We start from the raw sequence: 20,497 nt of genomic DNA, 5'->3' as shown, positions 1-20,497 counted from the left end.
GGTATTTCAAGGGCCAGCGGCTCCCTTCAAAATCCACATCAATGAAATCCACAAAACCTAAAGCAATCTTTCAATTTAAACTTAAACTTAGGTTTGCTGTAAAAACTGGCGAGATATTTTCTCGCCAAAAGAAACTAAAAGGGAGATTCAACACACTCCCCCAGGATGAACAATTGAAATGTTCAGCAAAATTCAAATATATAACTTTTTTTTTAAAAACATAACAACAATCAAACAAATTAACATACTTACAAACTTGGTGTAAACTTCAAATGAATAACAGCTAACTAAAATATATAACAGTCTGAAATAGACATGAAATAACATAAAGTTCAATTTAAAAGTAAACAGAAATGACATTTTTATGCGAAAGATTTTTTTTTTACTGAGTCACTGACTCAATGTCAAGTTCTAAATTATACAGTAATTGTATAGGTCTCCTCACAACGCCTGAAGGCGTTCGAACAGCACAAGATCTAACTTTCGAGTCTCTGCCGAAAAAAAGGTCTTTAACTACTCGTATTTTCCACATGTGTTTTGGAACCTTGTCTTCATGAACTATAACTACGTCTCCAATTTTGAATTTTGTAGGAGTATCTATTGGAACGATGCGATTTGCAGATCGAAGTTCCAGTAAGTACTCCGTTCTCCAACGCTTCCAAAAATGGTTTAAAATTTGATCTCTGTATCTCAATAATTTCGTGAGGGTCTTTTTGTTGGATTTTGGTTCTGCCACAGAAGGAATATCAGGAAAGAAATTTGGGCGCTTGCCTATCAGAAAATGAGAAGGAGTTTGGGGAAATGGCTCGTTAATTTCATCATACACGTAAGTTAAAGGTCTTCCATTTATAACAGCTTCGATCTCAGTGAGAGTGGTTTGAATCTCTTCATAGCTTAAGCAAGATCGTCCTAAAACTTTCTTCAAGGGCGTTTTGACAGAACGCACCATGCGCTCCCAAAAACCACCCCACCAGCTGGCTCTAGGTACAATAAATTTCCACACAATTCGGTTTTTAGTAAAATACTGTTGAACCTCAGCTTTGGAAATCTTACTCCAAATCTCCTTCAGTAAACTATCACTTTTGATAAAGGTCTTGGCATTATCACTGTATACAATTTTGCAGAGTCCTCTACGTGAAACAAATCTTTTGAAAGCTAAGATGAAGGTTTCAGTGCTGAGGTCAGATGCTACTTCCAGATGAACAGCTCTAGTAACTCCACAGGTGAAGAGCACAATGTAAGCTTTTTCCGGGCCCGAGTTAGTTTTGATAAAAATAGGGCCGGCGAAATCAACAGCACAGGTCTCAAATGGGGGTGATTCAATTATCCTATCCTTCGGTAAAGGAGCAATTTCTTCTTTGCCAGGTCTAACTTTAAATCTTTTGCAAATAATGCAAGATTTCAGCACAGATTTAACATATTTCCTTCCTTTGATGATGTAATATGTTTCTCGAAGATGCGCCAAGGTTGTGGCTACTCCATAATGATAAACTTTTTCATAGGCCTGAAGAATTAGCAGTTTGGTGAATTGTTCCCCGCCCGGGAGTATCCAAGGATTTTTTTCCCTTAAAGGCAGATCAGATAAGCGAAGTCTTCCCGATAAATATAATAAACCATCTTCATCCAATTTAGGGTTTAAATTGTATAAAGGAGAATTTTTATCGATAGGTTCTTCCCGTTTCAGTTCTTCAATCTCAAGAGTGAACACAGTTTGTTGAGTTAACTTTAACCAATATTTTTCCGATTTTGTAATTTCTGCAGTAGTAAGCTCACCTGACAGCTTAGTCTTTTTCTTATTAATGTTATTAAGGAATCTGAAAATCCAAGCGGTGATGTTGTATACACGATTAAGTTTACTAAATTTTCCTAAATCCAGCAATGGTTCTGTAAGTAATTTAACATTGCAGGAAAGCTGAATAGAATTTAATTTGGACCTCTTTTCAATCAAATAATCATTATTGCTGGGAAGAATGTCATGCTTCGGCCACCTTTCTTTAGGCATTGATAACCAATCTGGACCTTCAAACCATAATGTATTTTCTACAAGACTAGTTAAACTTTCCCCTCTGGTCTACAAATCTCCAGGATTGGCTTTCCCTGGAGTAAAATTCCAAATTCTGGGGTTAGTCAAAGACTATTTCTTCTACCCTATTTGCCACAAATGGCTTCCAGTTTATCGGTGAACCCTTTATCCAATGTAGCGCGACAATGGAATCTGACCAAATATGGACATCTAAAACATGAGAACTAAAAACAGTTTTTAAATATTTGCACATCCTAGCAGCTATTATCGCACCCATAAGTTCGAGGCGAGGGATTGTCAAACGTTTTATAGGGGAAACCCTACATTTTGCCCAAACAAGACTGGTCCGAATTTCATTATAATTTTTGGCACATCGAAAATATGCAACAGCACCATAAGCCTTAGGACTTGCATCAGAAAAAATGTGAAGTTCTATGGTATCAAAATTTTCTAAACCCCCCGGGAAATATTTACGAGGTATCTCAAACTTGGGTAAATGATCAATTTCTGAACACCAACTTTCCCACTCGTATTTTAGATCATTAGGCAAGTTTTCGTCCCATCCTATACCTCGCTGCCAAGTTTCTTGCAACAAACTTTTCATCCTAACAGTAAATGGTAAAAGAATTCCAAGAGGATCAAATATCTTTAGAACAGTTTTCAAAACAACGCGTTTTTAAGGATTGATTTTACAATCCTCGCGAAAGTCTGGAACGTCAAAATGCAAGCTATCAGAATTGGTATTCCATAGTAAACCCAAGATCTTTAAGGTATCATTACGAAGTTCAGCTGTTTCACACATTCCCTTTTCTTCCCACAATTTTTGAAGTTTTACGGAATTAGTATTAAATTTCCGCAAATTCATTCCAGCTTCTTAAAAAATATCTGAAGCTGTCGATGATATGTAATACACTTCTTTATCAGATTTCGCACCAGATATCAAATCATCTACATAAATGGATGAATCCAAAATATTAACTACTTGGGGATGATTTTCATATTTTTTAATATGATGCTTGATCGTAGAAGCCAAAATAAAGGGGGAACAGCTTACCCCAAAAGCCGCCCTCGAAAATCTCATAAATTTTAATTCACCCCTTTCGTTACTAAACCATATAAATTTCAGGTAATTCCTGTCCTCTTCCGCAATTCCAATTTGCAAAAAAGCTTTTTCTAAATCGGCGCAAAATGCAACATTATGTTTCCTAAAACTAAGTATTATATCAAGAACGTTTGGATTAAGATTAGGTCCGGGGAATAAACAATCATTCAAAGAATTTAAATGTTTCTCCTTTGAAGAAGCATCAAACACCATTCTAACTTTAGAGGTTACCTTATCCTCTCTTACTACTGGTCTATGAGGCATGAAATAACTATTTTCGAATTTTGAATCAGAACATGGTTCTATAACCCCATTACGTTCCTGTTCCAAAACAATAGCTTTATAACTACCAAATAAATTAATGTCCTTTTCAAGTTTTCTACTTAAATCGTCAAAGCGATTTCTTGCAATTCTGAAATTATTCGCAACTTTAGACTTATCTTCTTTCCATAATAAAGAAGTTTCGTATCTGTTATTTACAAACTTTAAGTTAGATTCAAATTTATCAATTATTTCCTTTTCTACTTCTGAAACATTTTCCCTAGATTGCATAATACCGAGTGATTCCAATTCCCACAAAAATCTTAAGCTTTCGAGCTCATTATCAGGGCTTAGCTTGCTACTTACGACTGAGAAACTACAAACAGATTTTCTTTCCCCTTTCATTGACCCATCCTCTACAAAACCGCAAAGCGAGTACCCCAACAAACTATCACACAGAAAGAGTGATTTTGTTAACTTTTCAACCGGTCCATAACAGATTTGGTAAAAATAATCCGCACCAATTAATAACTCGATTTGAGAACCACCTACGGTATCAACTCGAAAACTTGTATGACACTAGTTTAGTCATAACTTCTTTGCTAAGTGGTGGGGAGTGAATACTAACACTCGAAATCACATCTGTTACTAACGCTTCAATATGAATACAACGCGATTTATCATCTACATGAGATAACTTCAACTCAACGACATCAAAATTTTTAATTTGCGGTTTAAAAGCTCCAAATGAAAATATCTGAAGTCTTTCTTGCCTTAAAACTGGACGGTTTAATTCTGAAATTAAATTTTCTGTGACATAAGTTTTTTGACTTCCCGTGTCATAAAGAATTAAAGACAATTTAGAATTCGAATCAGATTCCACCTTAGCGCATGAAGTTTGCAAAATTACCTCTTTAGTATTTACATTAGTAATATTTTTTCGACAATGAGAAACTGAAGTAATAATTGATTCTCCCCCAGTATCTCTGTTTACATTTGCGGGTTTGAAAGTTTTATTGGTACAAATTGATGTGTGATGAAAGTTACCATTGCATATTTTGCAGCTCTCAGTTTTAAATTTGCAATTTGAGGATAGGTGATATTTACGAAAACAAACATAACATCGCCCAGTCTTCCGCAATTTTTCACGTTTTTCAGAAATAGGCTTCGACTTGCATGATTTCGAATCATGTTCTGTTGAATCGCAAAATATACAAACACTTTTTGAATTTGTAGTTAATGTAGAAGTCGTGGGAATATCCCATTTGTAATTACTAGTCAGCTGTTTATTTTTTTATTTTTTACTACTTGAAGAATATTTTTCAGAATTCTGCAGATGAATTGTTGCTTCTCGAGATTGAACTTCATTTTTTAAAAATGTTAGAAGTTCATCGATGTCCATATCTGGCATACTTGACCGTTTACGATTGAAATCCAGGGCCATTTCAGTTGGAATTAATTTCAATAAAATAGGTGCAAGCAAGTGTCCGTAACTACCGGATGTAACACCGAGGGAGTTTAAATTTCGAATTTGAACTTCAACATTATCATAAAGTTCCCTTAAGTCCCTTATGTGATAGGAATTTTTCACTGGTTTTAAATTTAACAGCTTACTCATATGCGCATTAATGACTAAATCATTTCTACCATATCTGTTTTTCAACAAATCTACAGCTGATTTGTAATTTTCTGCCGTAAGTGAAAATCCAGCAACAGCATTATAAGCGCTGCCACCAAGTAGAGACTTCAAATATGAAAATTTGTCGATAGGAGATAAACTTTTGTTTTTATCAATGGCATTAGAAAATTGGCCCCAAAATTCCAACCAGCAACTGCTGTCCCCATAAAACTTATGTATGGTAAGTTTTGGAAGTTTCATACAACGCTCAATTTTGAAGGATTGAGAATTACTTTCATCTTTCGAGATTGATGACTCAAACAATTCCTTTTGACTTTCAGCAGCACGTTCATTTAAAAACTTAGTAATCTTGTACCGAAATTCTATTATTCTTTCGCTATAATGTTCAGAAGTTTCTATTTCATTTTCAAATTCTGACTCGGCAGTCAGATCTTGGATATCCGAATTCAATTTTTTCAAGCAGTCGTACTTTTCATTTAATTGGTCTTTATAAATACTTAAAAGATCAATTTTCTGCTCTGCTGCGATTTCCTCACTTTCTAGTGCTGTATCTATTTTGTTACACAGTTTTAAAGTCTGTGTTCTTAAACCTCCGCGTTTCTTCTTTAGGATTTCTAATGTACTTGTCATTTTCATTCAATGCAATATTTACAACAGGTATAATAATAAACTGAGCTTACCTGTGTAAATTTCAAGACTTTTCAGATTCAGCTGATCACAATATCATGTCCTGTCGCGGACGCCAGTATGAAAGAACTCAGCAGTTCCAATTTTGGAGGTTTTAAATATTGTTCGTAAATCTGTTCATTTGGTCAAAATGTTACACAAGTAACCACATTACAACCATCAACTAAAACAAAACTTACTTTTATTAACATAAACAAAATAAAATTAAAACCATAGGAATGGTTCATGCTGGTATTTCAAGGGCCAGCGGCTCCCTTCAAAATCCACGTCAATGAAATCCACAAAACCTAAAGCAATCTTTCAATTTAAACTTAAACTTAGGTTTTCTGTAAAAACTGGCGAGATATTTTCTCGCCAAAAGAAACTAAAAGGGAGATTCAACAGCTTTTGAAATGACAGAAAAGAAGGACAGAAACATAAATAGTTATATTTACAGAGGACATTTAATATCTCAGATTGAAAATGATGATTGAATCAAAATGTTTCTGAGTTAGCAATATGATTGAACCAAACATTAAAAATGTTTTTTTTTTAATATGGAAACGAATTTCCAATGGAACGGCATTGAAATGAAATACTAAAATATTGATTTAACTGAAACAAAAGAAACTAAAGAGAATCTTATGCGTTTAGGTTCTGTATTCGTTGTAATATCTAGAAATAAAAAAAGTAAAAAAGCAATACTATAAAAGCACTTATTTTGGTAAGGCTTAAATTTTCGCGATTTTTGTTAACAAAAAATAAATAAATAAATAAATAAATGAAATAAATAAAAAATATAAATAAATAAATAAAATAAATAAAAAATATAAATAAATAAATAAAACAAATAAAAAATATAAATAAATAAATAAAATAAATAAACTTTTCGGAATATTTTTTTTTTCGGCGGATTTTTTAAACTTTGGTTCTGTCTAAATAATATTTGCGAAATGTTTAGCTCGCAAAATCACCAATATCGGAATTTTTGCGAAAATAAGTACTTTTTCCGTAATAAAAGAACGAGATACAGTTGAAAAAGCAAACTACACCAAAAAAAGAATAATTGATAAAATGTTCTATTTTCTATTAATAAAAAAAAATACTATGAAGAGTAAAGTATGATGCAAAATTAAAATTTTGAACATTTGTTTTTTAGCTAATCATGATATTAATTTTCAAAATTTTTTTTTTCTTTTGTGGGAACGCCATATCTTTTTAAAAAACTTTATCAAACTTAATAAGTAAGGCATTATTTTAAAGGCTTTTTTCACCTCTTTCGGCGAAAACTAAAGAGACACTACGCAATTTAGTTGTTTTGTCGAATGACCCCATTCATTCTGTTTTTATTAATGCATAAGTCATGAGTTCGAATCCCCATGGCCCAGGTTTTATCGTTTTGATGTCTTACTACGGGGCTTTCCTCTCTCTATTTGTTCCACTTGCAAAGTTTTTGCAAGACTGCTTCTTTATTTAAAACTAGTGATACCCGCACGGCTTTGCCCGTAATAGAAAAATCAAAAGATCTTTTGGTTCGCCCGTATATTTACAAATAATGTATGGTGAATTTTCTCGCCAGTTGGCTTGTACCCATCTTACGGTTCCACGTTATGATCATTTCGTATCTCGCCAATTGGCTTGTGCCCATCTTACGGTTCCACGTTATGATCATTTCGTATCTCGCCAATTGGCTTGTGCCCATGCTACGGTTCCGCGTTATGATAATTCCGTAATTTACTCGTCCATCTTATGATATTTTTGTTCTTAAAATTGGAATAGAAAAAGAACCACATCGAATTTTCGAAAAATCGCTTCCAGGTGCACACCCCCATGCTACATACTAACAATGAGCCAAATTTCATGAAAATCGGCCGAACGGTTTAGGCGCTATGCGCGTCACAGACATCCTACAGACATCCAGACATCCTCCGGACAGAGAGACTTTCAGCTTTATTATTAGTAAAGACTATGGTCTCCGCCTCCTGCTCGCTGCCACCGTCTAACCCACGAAGATTAGTGCGATATCTTACTTGTTTCATCATAAAGGTTTAAAGCGCCAGCTTGGAAGAATCCGAAAAAATAAATACGCGTTAGGATTTGCTCTAAATAAAAATCCCGCTTTCCTCTATGTTGAAAATAGTCTCAGAAAAAAGCTCATTGGTGCTAAGTGCTTCTTGATCATAATAAAACTGCCGTTTTGTATGTTTGAAAAATCAGTTTTATAATCATGGTCCTTAGTATCATTTTGCTCTTTAGCTCCGGGCTTGATTGGGGTTGTTTCCTACAGTCAAAAGTAACACGTTTTGTCACTGAAATTTATAGAATAAGAAAAACAAAAACCCAAAAAATACTTTTATTTTCGCCAACAGTTATTTTTTAATTAATTTTTTTAAATGTCTGAGTTTTGAAACAAGGCGTGGTCTTGATGACGTCACAAATGATGCACTTTGCCGCATCTTCCTACCGCAATTCCAGGTTATGGTAAACAAGAAGCGAATTAAAATTGTGCTCTACACTTGCTATCAACCATATCGTTGCCAATACACGTGAGTAAAGATGCGAATTCAATGTTTTACTCTGTGAAAATGGCAACACAGAATGGCATTTCATCATTTGTGATGTCATCGGACAGAAACATAAACATTGAAAGAGCGCCGGTTTAAGTAATTTTTTAAAAATATTAAACTTAAACAAATTATTTAAAAAATGGTCAGATCCTATGTTTTTAAGCATGCTCTTTCAGAAAAAAACTTTTAAAATTTTGGAAACGATCCCATTGAGTTTAGACTAGGTCTTTCGCTATATTTGAAACCAAAATATCTGCTATTCCAATAATTGAAAAAATTGGAATAAACATAATCTGATGCAGAAAAAAAAAAAAAAGATATCTTCTGAATGGCATAAAATATTGAAGGGTGTAGGTAATCTTCATCCCTTTAATAGAAATTTTTTATGAAATTTTAACTAAAATAATTAATTAAAAAAAACCCTGGTTTGAAATATTCGTTACTTAAAAGCAATATAATTCAAAATCGAAGATGAGTTTGGACTTTGACCTTTAAAGGCAATTAAAGAAATCTTTCACAGCAACTCTCAATAGCATCTTTTCAAACATTTATATTACATCTGCCGAATAAATGAAAATAGTGTTCATTAAACGAAAGTAGCTTTCCAAAACCAAAAACACTTTCTTTAACAAGAGTGATAATCTGCAACCGCAAACTCTACTTTGCAAAAGGATTTTAATGATGTATCCATATCCTACACCCCTTGAGCAAGTGCTGTGTGAAAACTTCTTCGATCCTCTTATAGGCCTCGTTAAAAGTTAAACCATAACTAAATCCGCACTCGTCTTCGTTAGTTGACTAAGAGTTTTAGAAAATATTGCATTGTCGTGGAAATGACACACAACGCAAATTTTAATGAACTGCCGGAGCTTGTTTCGTAAACTTCCAGGAACACATCTTCAGAAACAGAGTAATAATCATTCAAGATTGATCTGATACAGAGCAATAAACACCTTTGAGAATAATGGATTCAGGTACATCCATCGGATATAAAACAACTTCCATTGAAAACTTCCATTTTTGACCATCAATAATATAAGATAAATAAATACCTTTGTGCTGAATAGTAAGAAATAACGACGCCAAAACGAGCAAATTACTGCAAACACGTGTTTCGGCGTTACAAGGAACGCCTTTTTAAATGCAAAAAGTGATGAGCTTATGGATGAAAAATAATTTTTTGGCTTTTGTCGGATGTCTTTTCATCCATAAACAAGAAGTTCCGTCTAGAACTATACGAGCCTACTTTCCCGTATACCCATACTACTTTCTAGTACCTGATCAATATCCTCAAAAATAGCTAAAATCGCAAATTGTTTCAAACATATTTTTTCTAATTTCTAGGAATAAAGTATTGCTCACACATCTAAAAAAAAAAAAAAAAGCAGCACCTTTTAAACAAAGCAGCTAATACACTTTTTTCCCTTAAAAAATTCTTTAACAGCTTTCAAAACGAAAAAGTAATAATTAAATTAATAAGCTTATTAAAATAAATACATCATATCAAAAAAAAAAAAAAAAATCGTTTCTCTTTCTTCTGTTACCAAAAATAATTTTTTAAATGAATTAATGTACTTACCAAAATAAATAAAAACAATAAAATGTCAACTTAATGAAATTCGCAACTCCAACGAACTATAGGGGGCACTGAAGTCACTGTCTAATGGCGGACTTAAAAACTAAAACAAACGCACATGGTAACGAAGAAAATGCTAAAAGTGTTGTGATTTTTGTTCGTACGTATGATTTTTTCGCTTTATTCTTTTTAAATTAATTTTTAAAGTCTTGTGGATATTCTGGCCCACGTAGAAAGAAATGAGAATTCAAGAAGCATTACTAAACGTCAAAGATTAATGCAAACTACGTAGTTCGTAGTTCTAAGCAGCTATTTCCACGATGTTGAATTCGATATTTATAAATTCTTGATAAATCTAAATAATAATTGTAGCCTGACAAGAACAACAACTAATGCTAGAAAATTCAATATGACATTACAAATTGTTATCGAAAGAAGATGATACTTTTTTGCTTGGCTTGGCTAGCGCTTATTGTTTTCCATTTGTAGCTGAGTTATTTCTCTCGAATTCCCGAATCGGTTAATTTAAAAATTTTCTGCTTCGATTTTTCTAATTTCTGAGTTACGATTTAATTGTGTCATGTTATGCAAATCATCAACAAAATTCTCACGGATATATGGTGGTAGTTTTCTTTTCAGTTGATTGACCATTATTTCTTTTCACTTATCGAATTCTGTAATCTTACTACCGTTTTATTCCACTCATGATAAAAATTAAAAATGGTTTAACTAAAAACGCGAAATCTCGCCAAGGCTACTTTGCTCGCACTATACTAAAACTATAACCCTAAACAAATTTGGCGAAACCTTTCAGCTGAGAATAAAAGGAATAAAGTAAATTCTTTCTCGGTTATTCATTTTGTTCTACGATAATATATTCAAGAAAATATTTTGCATACTGTCCATTCCAACTAAATGCTGCTGTAAAATATGGTAAGTTTAATTAATTTAAGATTTAAAAAAAACCCATATTCTTATAAATTCATACAAAACAATAAAAATTTTTACCTTGTATAACGTTATCCAAGTTTGTTAATCCAGAATTTTCGCTTTCACCAATTATTAAGGAAATAATGAAAACTAACATTATTTTGAGAAGCTCGAGAATACTACTAAGGGACGAATTAATTTCTGTAGCTGAAAGCAAACTAAGACACATCGATTGCGTTAATAAATACTCAGAACAAACTGCCTGTGTTAACGTCAACAGACACACGTGGAACGCAACGTGGCAATGTTTTAGTTTCATTTGCAGTTTTGTAAATCACCGCAAGGTAGCGTATTCGAGCGCTGGAGTTCCGAATAACTTTCATTGTCAAAAAAAAAAAAAAATCGTCTGCGCATATCTTTATGTAGAAATATAAATGACTTCGAGTTTATTCGCCGAAAACTGAATACCTAAATTAAAACTTTATCGTGAAAATAAAAACAAGTCATATCAACAATAATTATTTCACAGTTAAAACCATAGCTGCGGTGTCGGAGTCGATCTCATTTCGGGATAAAGGAGTCGGAGACGAATATCCAAGAATCGGAGTCAGTCATTTGTCCTCCGTGTATAAATTTTTGCCAAAGCTACGAAGTCGGGGAGTCGGAGTCCGATTAACTGTCGGGCACAGGAATCGGAGTTGGAGTCAGGTGCCTCTAAATTCTCGGAGTCGGAGTCTGGAGTTCGGCGTCAAGAGCTATTTCCAACAAAATTTGTTTGAAATAAATCCGCCTTCAAGTACGGAATCTACGTTGACTTTCAGTTTCCCCGTAGGCGCTAATGTTAAGTTTTTTTGAGCTGTTCAGAATTGAACTAAAAATAATTCCAATCAAAAAGTGAAATACGGGAAAGAGGTGTTCTCTCCGAGATCTTTCGAACAAAAAATAGTTTGTTCGAATCGGACTATTCATTCAAAAGTTATTAGGGGGGACAGACAGACAGACCGACAGACCGACAGACATTTTTCCCCATCTCAATATCCTACTTTCCAATTTTTAATTTTTCGATATTTATTTAATTATTTTATTTATTTTTGATTTTTTTTTGTTTTTCGCGACATTTTTAAGATGCATTAAGCCTTCTTTCATGCTTTTTTCTCCTTTTCCTGACTTTTACTGGGAAAGTAGGCTAAAAAGGGTTATGGATGAAAAGTAATTTTTTGGCTTTTGTCGGATGACTTTTCATCCATGCTTATTACTTTTTGCATTGAAAAAGGCGTCCCTTATAACGCCGAAACACGTGTCTGCAGTAATCTGTAATTTGTGCGTTTTGACGTTGTTATTTCTAACTTTACATAAATTAAGGCCGCTATATATACGAGCCGACGCATCAGCTTAAGGTTAGCCATTTTGGAGCGCGTGTTTGAGTGGTTGTCTTTTCTGGCGAATTATCACGTTTAGTAATTGTTCACTGTAAGCAATTATTAGCGGCACGTGAATTGTTGGCAAATTTGGCGAAATCCGAAACTTTGCTGTGGTAACCCTAGCAGCGCAACTATGAAAAATCCGATCCAAAATGGCTAAACTTAAGATGATGCTTCGGCCTATCTATATCGCTTCGTTTATGCATCAGGTACTGTTCATATCGCCCAAAAGTCGTAGCAATTGTGATCGCCCATGATATGCTATGGCACCCCAGACCATGACTCTGGGTGTTCGCCCACTGTAGCATTCGATAATGCACTCCGGAATGTGCCGTTTACCGGCATAGTGCCTGACACGAATTCAGCCATCATGGTTCCACAAATTGAAGCGGGATTCGTCAGAAAAAACGACCTGCTGCCAATCAGCACGCCAGCTCCTATGCACATTGGCTCATTGTAGCCGCAGGCGGCGATGGTTTTGCGTGAGAGGAATCCTGTATAAAGGAATTCTTGCGCGCAGCTCACGCTGCAGCAGGCGGCTCCGAATTGATGAAGCACACGATGAAACACCTGTAGCTGTTAACCACTGTGCTGCCAATTTTCTAGAAGAAGCTGTGCGGTTCGTCAGTGCCATACGCACCAGGTGTCTGTCATCGCGAGCTGACGTCACATTTCGGGGTCCACTCCCGGATTTCCAAGCTGTCCAACCCTCGTCCGTCTGCAATTCTAATTATTTGCATATCATGCCCTACTTTACATTTCCTGCAATTTTCAGCTCACTCGCGTAAGTCCTTCGTGGTGCTGCAATTTCACAAACAGGAGTGTACATACCGTAAAACCGTACAATTTTAGACCATTGAATTAATCTGGTAGTATGTGCCATGTAGTGGTCGTTGGAGCAAAGCTAAAGTATTTTTAAAAAATCAGAAGTTTCGCAAGTGTTGTTCAGCGAAGTTTATGTTGTTTATCCCCAAGTTCCAATGTTATCATTCTCGTGTCAATATTTATTTGTGTTGGGAGGTTTTTTGAAATTTTTGCTTCAGCTCTCAAACTCTCCTTCGAAACCTATATTTGCCGATTGAATTCTCCTAAGGTAAAATTATTACTTAGGTATCTAAGATGATTTATCCTTATCGGCGAATCCTGATGTTGGTTTCTTTACTTGTTGTTTCGAAGTTAACAAAGTACGGGAATTCGAGTTGCAACTTTAGTCCACCCATTTTTACTATAGTTTTTCAATATTTTTTGAAAAATTTTGTATTGTCTTGAGCAGTTTTTTAGTTTTCGGGTTTTCTTTGGTTTTAGTGATAAATCCAAGGAAAAGAAAGAAGATAAGCGGCCGTCCTTACGTCAACTATTCGCCTGAACTGATGGAAAAGGTGATCCAAGAAATCAGGAACAACCAAATTTCAACAAGGGAAGGTAATGGTACAAATAAATGATTACATTTTCAAACCAAACAAACAATAAAAAAAGATAGAAATTAGTATTTTGTGTGGCTACCACGCACCGCAATAAGAGCTGCTACACGACTCGGCATAGAGTGAAACAAAGTTTGAATATCTGCCTGCAGAAGTGTATTCCATATTGTTTGTATGCGCAACCAAAGTTCGTCGGTCGAAGCAACAGGACGAGGATCACGAGCGAGACGTCGCCCAAAGGAATCCCACACATGTTCAATTTTTGACATATCCGGGAAATATGCAGACCAAGGAAGAAGCTGCACCTGCTGCGAATCAAGGTGCTGGAATACAGTCCTTGGCAGTCCTTGCAGGAAAGAAATAGCTTGAGGCTGTAAAACTTTGTTTATGTATCGGGTACTGTTCAAATTGCCCACAATTCGTAGCGATACGGGTGTCTGGGTGTTCGATCGTCTGTGGCGTTCGATAATGCATTCCGGAATGTGCCGTTCACCGGCATAGCACCTGACACGAATTCGGCCATCATGGTGCCACAAATTGAAGAGGGATTCGTCAGAAAAGACGACCTGCTGCCAATCAGTGCGCCAGCTCCTATGCACATTGACCCAAATGTAGCCGCAGGCGGCGATGGTTTTTCATAAGAGGAACCCTGTATAAAGGAATCCTTGCGCGCAGCCCACGCTGCAGCAGACGTCTCCGAATTGATGAAGCACACAATGAAACACCTGTAGCTGTTGACCACTGTGCTGCCAATTGTTTAGAAGAAGCTGTTCGGTCCGTCAGCGCCATTCACACCAGGTGTCTGTCATCGCGAGCTGACGTCACATTTCGGGGTTCACTCCCGGATTTCCAAGCTGTCCAACCCTCGTCCGTCCAATGCTTCCAAACACCCCTTATTGTGCTGCTGTTACGCTGCACACGAGCGGCTACTGCACGATAAGACAATCCAACTTCACGGTGGTCGACGATTCTGTCCCGTTCAAACTCAAATTTCGCTTTCTTTCGTCGAAGAGGCATAGTAAAGATTCAGATAACGTTTACTCTAGAACATAACCACCGATAATTATACACGCCTCGCTACAGCCGTCTATTTATATTCGGTTCGATCCGGCGTTCAGAGAGCGCTGCTCTGCATACTTCACCGGTCTGCAATTCTAATCATTTGCATATGATGCCCTACTTTATATTTCTTGAAATTTTCAGCTCACTCGCGTAAGTCATTCGTGGTGTTGCAACTTTCACAAACAGGAGTGTATCTCAGCAGGCAATCTAATTTGTATGGTGATCATTCATAATTGTCCGTCAGCGAAAATGAGGCAACTGTCCATTAGGGTAGACCGAAAAACACTTTTGTTTATTTTGAAAAAGGGTAGTGCGGAAAAAATGCCAATGGTGGAGCAAAGTGCGAATAAAAGTTGGAAGTTTTTTGGACAACTTCTTGATCTGCCGCAATTCGGTTGAAGTTTCGACCAAATGTTGTTTTTTGATGTTATTAGCAAAATTAGAAAAAAAAAATATACAGTAAAACCTGTTAAGTTGACCACCCTTGTAAGTTGACCACCTGTCTATGTTGACCACTTTTATCAGGAACGGAATTAGTCCTATATCTCATATAATGAAGGAAAACCTCTGTAACTTGACCACCTCTCTATCTTGACCACCTGTCTATCTTGACCACTAATGCATGCCAAATTTGGTTTGGAGTATTGTAAAAAACCCTTTGTAAGTTGACCACTTGGATTTTTTTTTTCTTTAGCTTTCTTCAGCATGTTATTTTATCTTATTATTTATTTATTTATAATAATAATAATTATTATTATTTTTTTGATAGCTTTAAAAGAATGTTTTTAATGCTTTGATGACATACTAGTATTTTACTAACTAAACAGCAGCATAAAGCTTATGCTGCTCTTTATTCTCCAAACTTGTTTTTCATTTGTTGTTTTATTTGAGATAGCTTTTTGTACTCTGTTCAATGAAAACAGGTGTCAGTAGAAAAGTTCAAAGTCTTTTCTTTCAGTTGCAATATGTTGTAGCAACACAGGAATTCTGCTAAAAAGAGCAGGCCCGGATCTATACATTTTTGCCCCCCTGCAACAAAATATGTAGGCCTCCTCCCTAGTGGCCAGCAGTGTCCATTTTTGTAAAGCAAATAAGCCTTAGTGCTAGGTTTTTTCTATTTTTTCTTCAATTTCTAGGGTCGTTAGCTCCTATAAGGACGCGGGCCCCTCGCACTGCGGGTATGCAGATCTGGACCTGCTAATGAGTAAAGTTACATGCTTCTGGTGCAAGGGATTAAGAGATAGGACATTTTAATTTTGCCTTTATGAACTAGGAGATTCGAGCTTGTTGCTTTTTGTGCTATAATTTTTACATAAAAAGGCTTCGAAAAGAAAGTTAGTTGAACTTGAGATTAATAAAAAGTATGAAATATTAAAAATAATTGAAAATGGAGAAAACCAGAGAAAATAAGCTGGCATATATGAATTTTCTAAAACTACAGTGTCTAATATAGTTAAAGACAAGGAAAAAAATAACAAAATTATTTGAATAGTATTTTTAATTATTGTTTCACTTTCAATAATGTTAAACAATGAAAGTGTGTTGAACAGAAAGAGTAAGGGTGAATTCCTCAAAAAATGAATACATGGTGCAAGAAATGACAAAAAAAAAAAAAAAATACCCCCTTTATAAGCTGACCACCTGTCTAAGTTGACCGCCAAAGTACTGCACCGCGAGTGGTCAACTTACACAGGTTTTACTGTATTTCTTTTTAGTTTTGAAAACAAGGCGTGGTCTTTATGACGTCACAAATGATGTTCTTTGGCGCATCTTTCTATCGCGTTTCCACGTTATGATAATCAAGAAGCGAATTAAAATTGCGCTCTACGCTTGCTATCAACCATATTGTTGCCAATACACGTGAGTAAAGATTCGAATTAAATATTTTGGACCGTGAATGGCAACACTGAATGGCATTTCATCATTTGTGATGTCATCGGCAGAAGCCTTAAACAAGGAAAGCGCTCCGATTTAAGTAATTTTTTTTTAAAATATTAAACTTAAACAAATTATTTAAAAAATGGTCAGCTCCTATGTTTTTTAAGCATGCTCTTTCAGAAAAAAATACTTTTAAAATTTTGGAAACGACCCCATTGTTACATTGCAACCGTAGCAAGTTCCATTACAAATACTTTGCTTTACTTCCTGATATGCAAACAATTTTATTTTCGCTTAAAAAAAAACTTGCAGTGTTAACTGATAATTAAACGAGCTGATGTGTGCATCACATGACTTCCTTTTACTCCAATTTAATGTCATTTCCCCATTATTGGCAATTTTAATGTGATTCAATTGTTTACTCTCTAAATATCACCAACAGTGGCCATATTGAAACCAAATTAAAAAAAAAAAACATCGCAAAATTTGTCGCCAAGTTGGCGACAAAACTTGGTGACCAAAAGACTGGCGATGTATCGCCAAGTGTCCGACAAATTATAACACCACTTGAGTTTACATCGAAATTAATAATGATTTCCCCCCAAAAAGGGGCAAAAGACCCCCTTAGAAATATCCGAATGCAACCAAAATTGAAAGTGCACAACTAGGCCCTACTAGGAGTCTACGTACCAAATTTCAACTTTCTAAGGCATACCGTTTTTGAGTTATGCGAGATACATACACGCATACACACATACACACATACGCACATACGCAATTACATACGTACATACACACGTCACGAGAAAATTCGTTGTAATTAACTCGGGGGATCGTCAAAATGGATATTTCGGGTGTCTGTAGGTTCCTAGGCATATATCCACGTGTGGTCGGGTCGAAAAAAAAAAAAAACTCAACATTCATTCGGGGGTGAGAAAAATGGAAATTAAGGCCGATTTTTGAGTGAAATTTTTTTTGCGAATACAATACTTCCTTTTTTGTAAAAGGAAGTAAAAAACAACGTACTGCCTGAAGACTTTACGCGAACACAGCACTTTACAAATCACCTGGATCGGTTTCGCATTTTCGCAGTTATGTTGCAAATAGCGTACAAAGAATTAAGCTTCCGACTCTTTTGTGCTATACATGATTTGTAGTCGGGTCAAAAACGTCTCCATTACTTGTTATCCATCAGAGGAAAAGGCCCGAGTGATGAATACAGCTTCCGAACGGTATCTGTCTTCTTGTAGGAATGTGCGATATTCAACTTATTGGAAGAATTCCAGGTATGTGCGTCGAAACAGAATTTCCAACGCTCGACCATTTATGACCACGCTGATGGGTTTCAGCGTTGCTATCTTTACGAGGTAATTTTGTTGAGGGACATTTCAATTGTTGGATTTCCTTTTTCGGGCTCCTGTTACAAAGACCAAAATGGACTAATTATGATAAGATTATTATTACTAAGAAAGTGTAATAAATAGAAACAAATACAGTAGGCTCTCTGTTTAACGACTTTCAAGGGACCAAAAAAGAAAATTGTCCCTAAGTAGAAATCGTCCGTAAATAGAATGCTTTTAAAACTATAGTGGACCATCTGGGACCGTAAAAAGCCGTCTTTAAATAGCGAAAGTCGTTAAATAGAGCGTCGTTGAACAGAGAGCCAACTGTATTTGCATACAAAAATGTAAGAAAATAATCAACATTTCGTAAGATTTGAGTGAAATTGAGCAGACGTGGTTTTAAACGTATAAAAAAAAGGAGGGCACTGATTTTTTTTTTTTTTTTAATATAAGAATTTCAGTGATAAGAATATAAAATGAACACAAGGACACATTCTAAGTTAAAGAGAAAAGGCAAAATTCCGGAGAAAAGAAGAATAAATTTGGATTGACATGATTCATTTTAAAGATCGTCTAGGAATAGTTTTGACTTTTAAGCGATTACGATAAAATCTTTTTAATGAGCGAAAATGTGAAGCATGGCCTAGATGAAGATGCATGTCTTACACATTGCTAAGGAATCACGCAAACAACTGGTTTGGTGTTAATCCTCTTTCTAATGGGGCTGCGTTAGAGGCTTTATATTTTTCAGAACAAGTGCCATCCCCCGATCTAGCATCCAGCCCTAAATTGGTAAATGTCATAACAACGATAATTTAGAAGCAGTTTCCTCACCAGACTTTGACTCGCTTCTATACGAAGACTCTCTTCTATACGAAACTGCACTAGGAATTTAATGTGGTTCTCGCCTGACCCAACCATCAACAGATCAATTAATGTAAAATCGACTATTGGCTGGGCTAACAAGTTCAAATTTGCCTGGATAAAAACCAAACAACATTGTCTGGGCTAAAAAATCGACTGTTGGCTGACTGGCTGCGTCTGAAGAGACCAATGTGAAATATGTTAAAAAACCGTAGTTGAAAAAATCATGCAAGATAAGCAAATATTTTTCAAAATTTGACGTTTTTGCATCTTTTTTAATTTTTATGCCATTGGCACCATGATAAAAATAGAAACGATATTACTCCATTCCTTTGTACGGGTGTGACATTTTACGCACATATTTTCCCTTTTTCCACGGTGGTTTAGACTTTGGCTGTTAATAGTGATGCGAAAAGCTTAATAATGAAAAAAGTTCAAATAGGTAGCAACCGAAAGAGCGTATTGAGAAATTTATTTTACTCAAAAAATATTTGCCCTTGTGACCCCGTTTTAGAGACGCAAGGCTTTAAGAACTGTCGAAATTTTAAGAAAAGCGCCAAATTTAAAGACTTGGCTAGAACTTGAAGATACCAAGCTTTTCGTCGACGATTTCACCGTCTGCATGTGGCAGCATATAGTTTACCGACATGAATCCGCAAAGCATGCGAAACATGTTTTCCATTATTTACCGAAACTTCCTAAATGTGGCGACTTTTTTCCAAAACTTTGGCAGACTTAAAGACCTCATTTTTTGGTAACAGGAACACGAGGGCAAATAATTCCGCCTTCCAGAAACATGGTTTACTATGCTCTTTAAAAAACTACTTAATTATTTTTTTATTATTACACCATCGTACGGTATCCTGCTCAGGTGTCTTAGTTTAGATAATGTAAATAAATATAAAAACTTGAAGTTCGGCGACTTTGCGAAATTTGAATAGACTGCTCTCTTTGTCCGAATTGTAAAAAAAAAGCCGGAAAAAGATGACTGAGAAATATAATTCAACTCATATAAAGTCGTATATAATATGCAAATTCAACTGCAAATTGTTCCAGGAGAGATTGGTCAATCGAACAATATTTTAAGAGTTAGAATTATATACCTTTTCAATTCTATTATGGTGAAATAGGTTAGCGTCGCAAGTGAATAAGCATAATTTAGGACGTGGACAGTTCAAATTCATTTTGAAAAGTAATATTTTAAAAGTGTTTTCTTAGATGAATGAATAAGAGAAGATGGAACTGCCTCTTCCTATACAATGCTAGGTAGGAACGGAACAGAAAACTTCTTGTCCACAGGCTGCATTTTAATGCATGATTTCTGGCAGAAACTTAATAGAAAACACTGGATTTGTCCACTGGTTAGACAAGTTTATTTTCTGTATCTTAATGTACAATTCCTGACAGGAACCGAACAGAAAACTCTGTGTTTGTCCACTGTTTAGACAGGTTTATTTACTTGATTGTGACAGCACTTTTCATTTAAAACTAAAAGTCTGAAGCAAATAATAAAATTACTATAGTAAAAAAAATATTTTATCAGTAAAAAAACGTTTACAGTCGTGTACCACACACTACAACTTTTAACAATAGCATTGCTTTCTGAAAATTAAATTGTATTTAGGTGTTCTTTTGCTGGTGACACTATTGTAGTTTTTAAACATTTTTCCGTGGCAATCTACAAGACTTTTACAAAGCTTTTCAGGAAGGTTTAGGTATTCTGACGCATTTTACTTACACGTAG

General features: G+C 35.4%; 1 protein-coding gene across 1 annotated transcript; it reads right to left on the bottom strand.

Moving 5' to 3' along the window:
• Positions 1-382: 382 nt before the first annotated feature.
• LOC129234293 (uncharacterized) lies at positions 383-2,002 on the bottom strand. The gene has a single exon (XM_054868287.1). It carries the CDS (start codon positions 2,000-2,002, stop codon positions 383-385), a length of 1,620 nt encoding a protein of 539 aa, XP_054724262.1.
• Positions 2,003-20,497: the final 18,495 nt, after the last annotated feature.

Source organism: Uloborus diversus, chromosome 1 (genome assembly GCF_026930045.1).
Source record: "Uloborus diversus isolate 005 chromosome 1, Udiv.v.3.1, whole genome shotgun sequence".
Taxonomy (NCBI): Eukaryota; Metazoa; Arthropoda; class Arachnida; order Araneae; family Uloboridae; genus Uloborus; species Uloborus diversus.
This window is presented reverse-complemented; position numbering and strand designations above follow the sequence as displayed.

Excerpts from the sequence above, each read along its gene's own strand:
- LOC129234293 (XM_054868287.1), bottom strand. The coding sequence starts at position 2,002 with ATGCCTAAAGAAAGGTGGCCGAAGCATGACATTCTTCCCAGCAATAAT.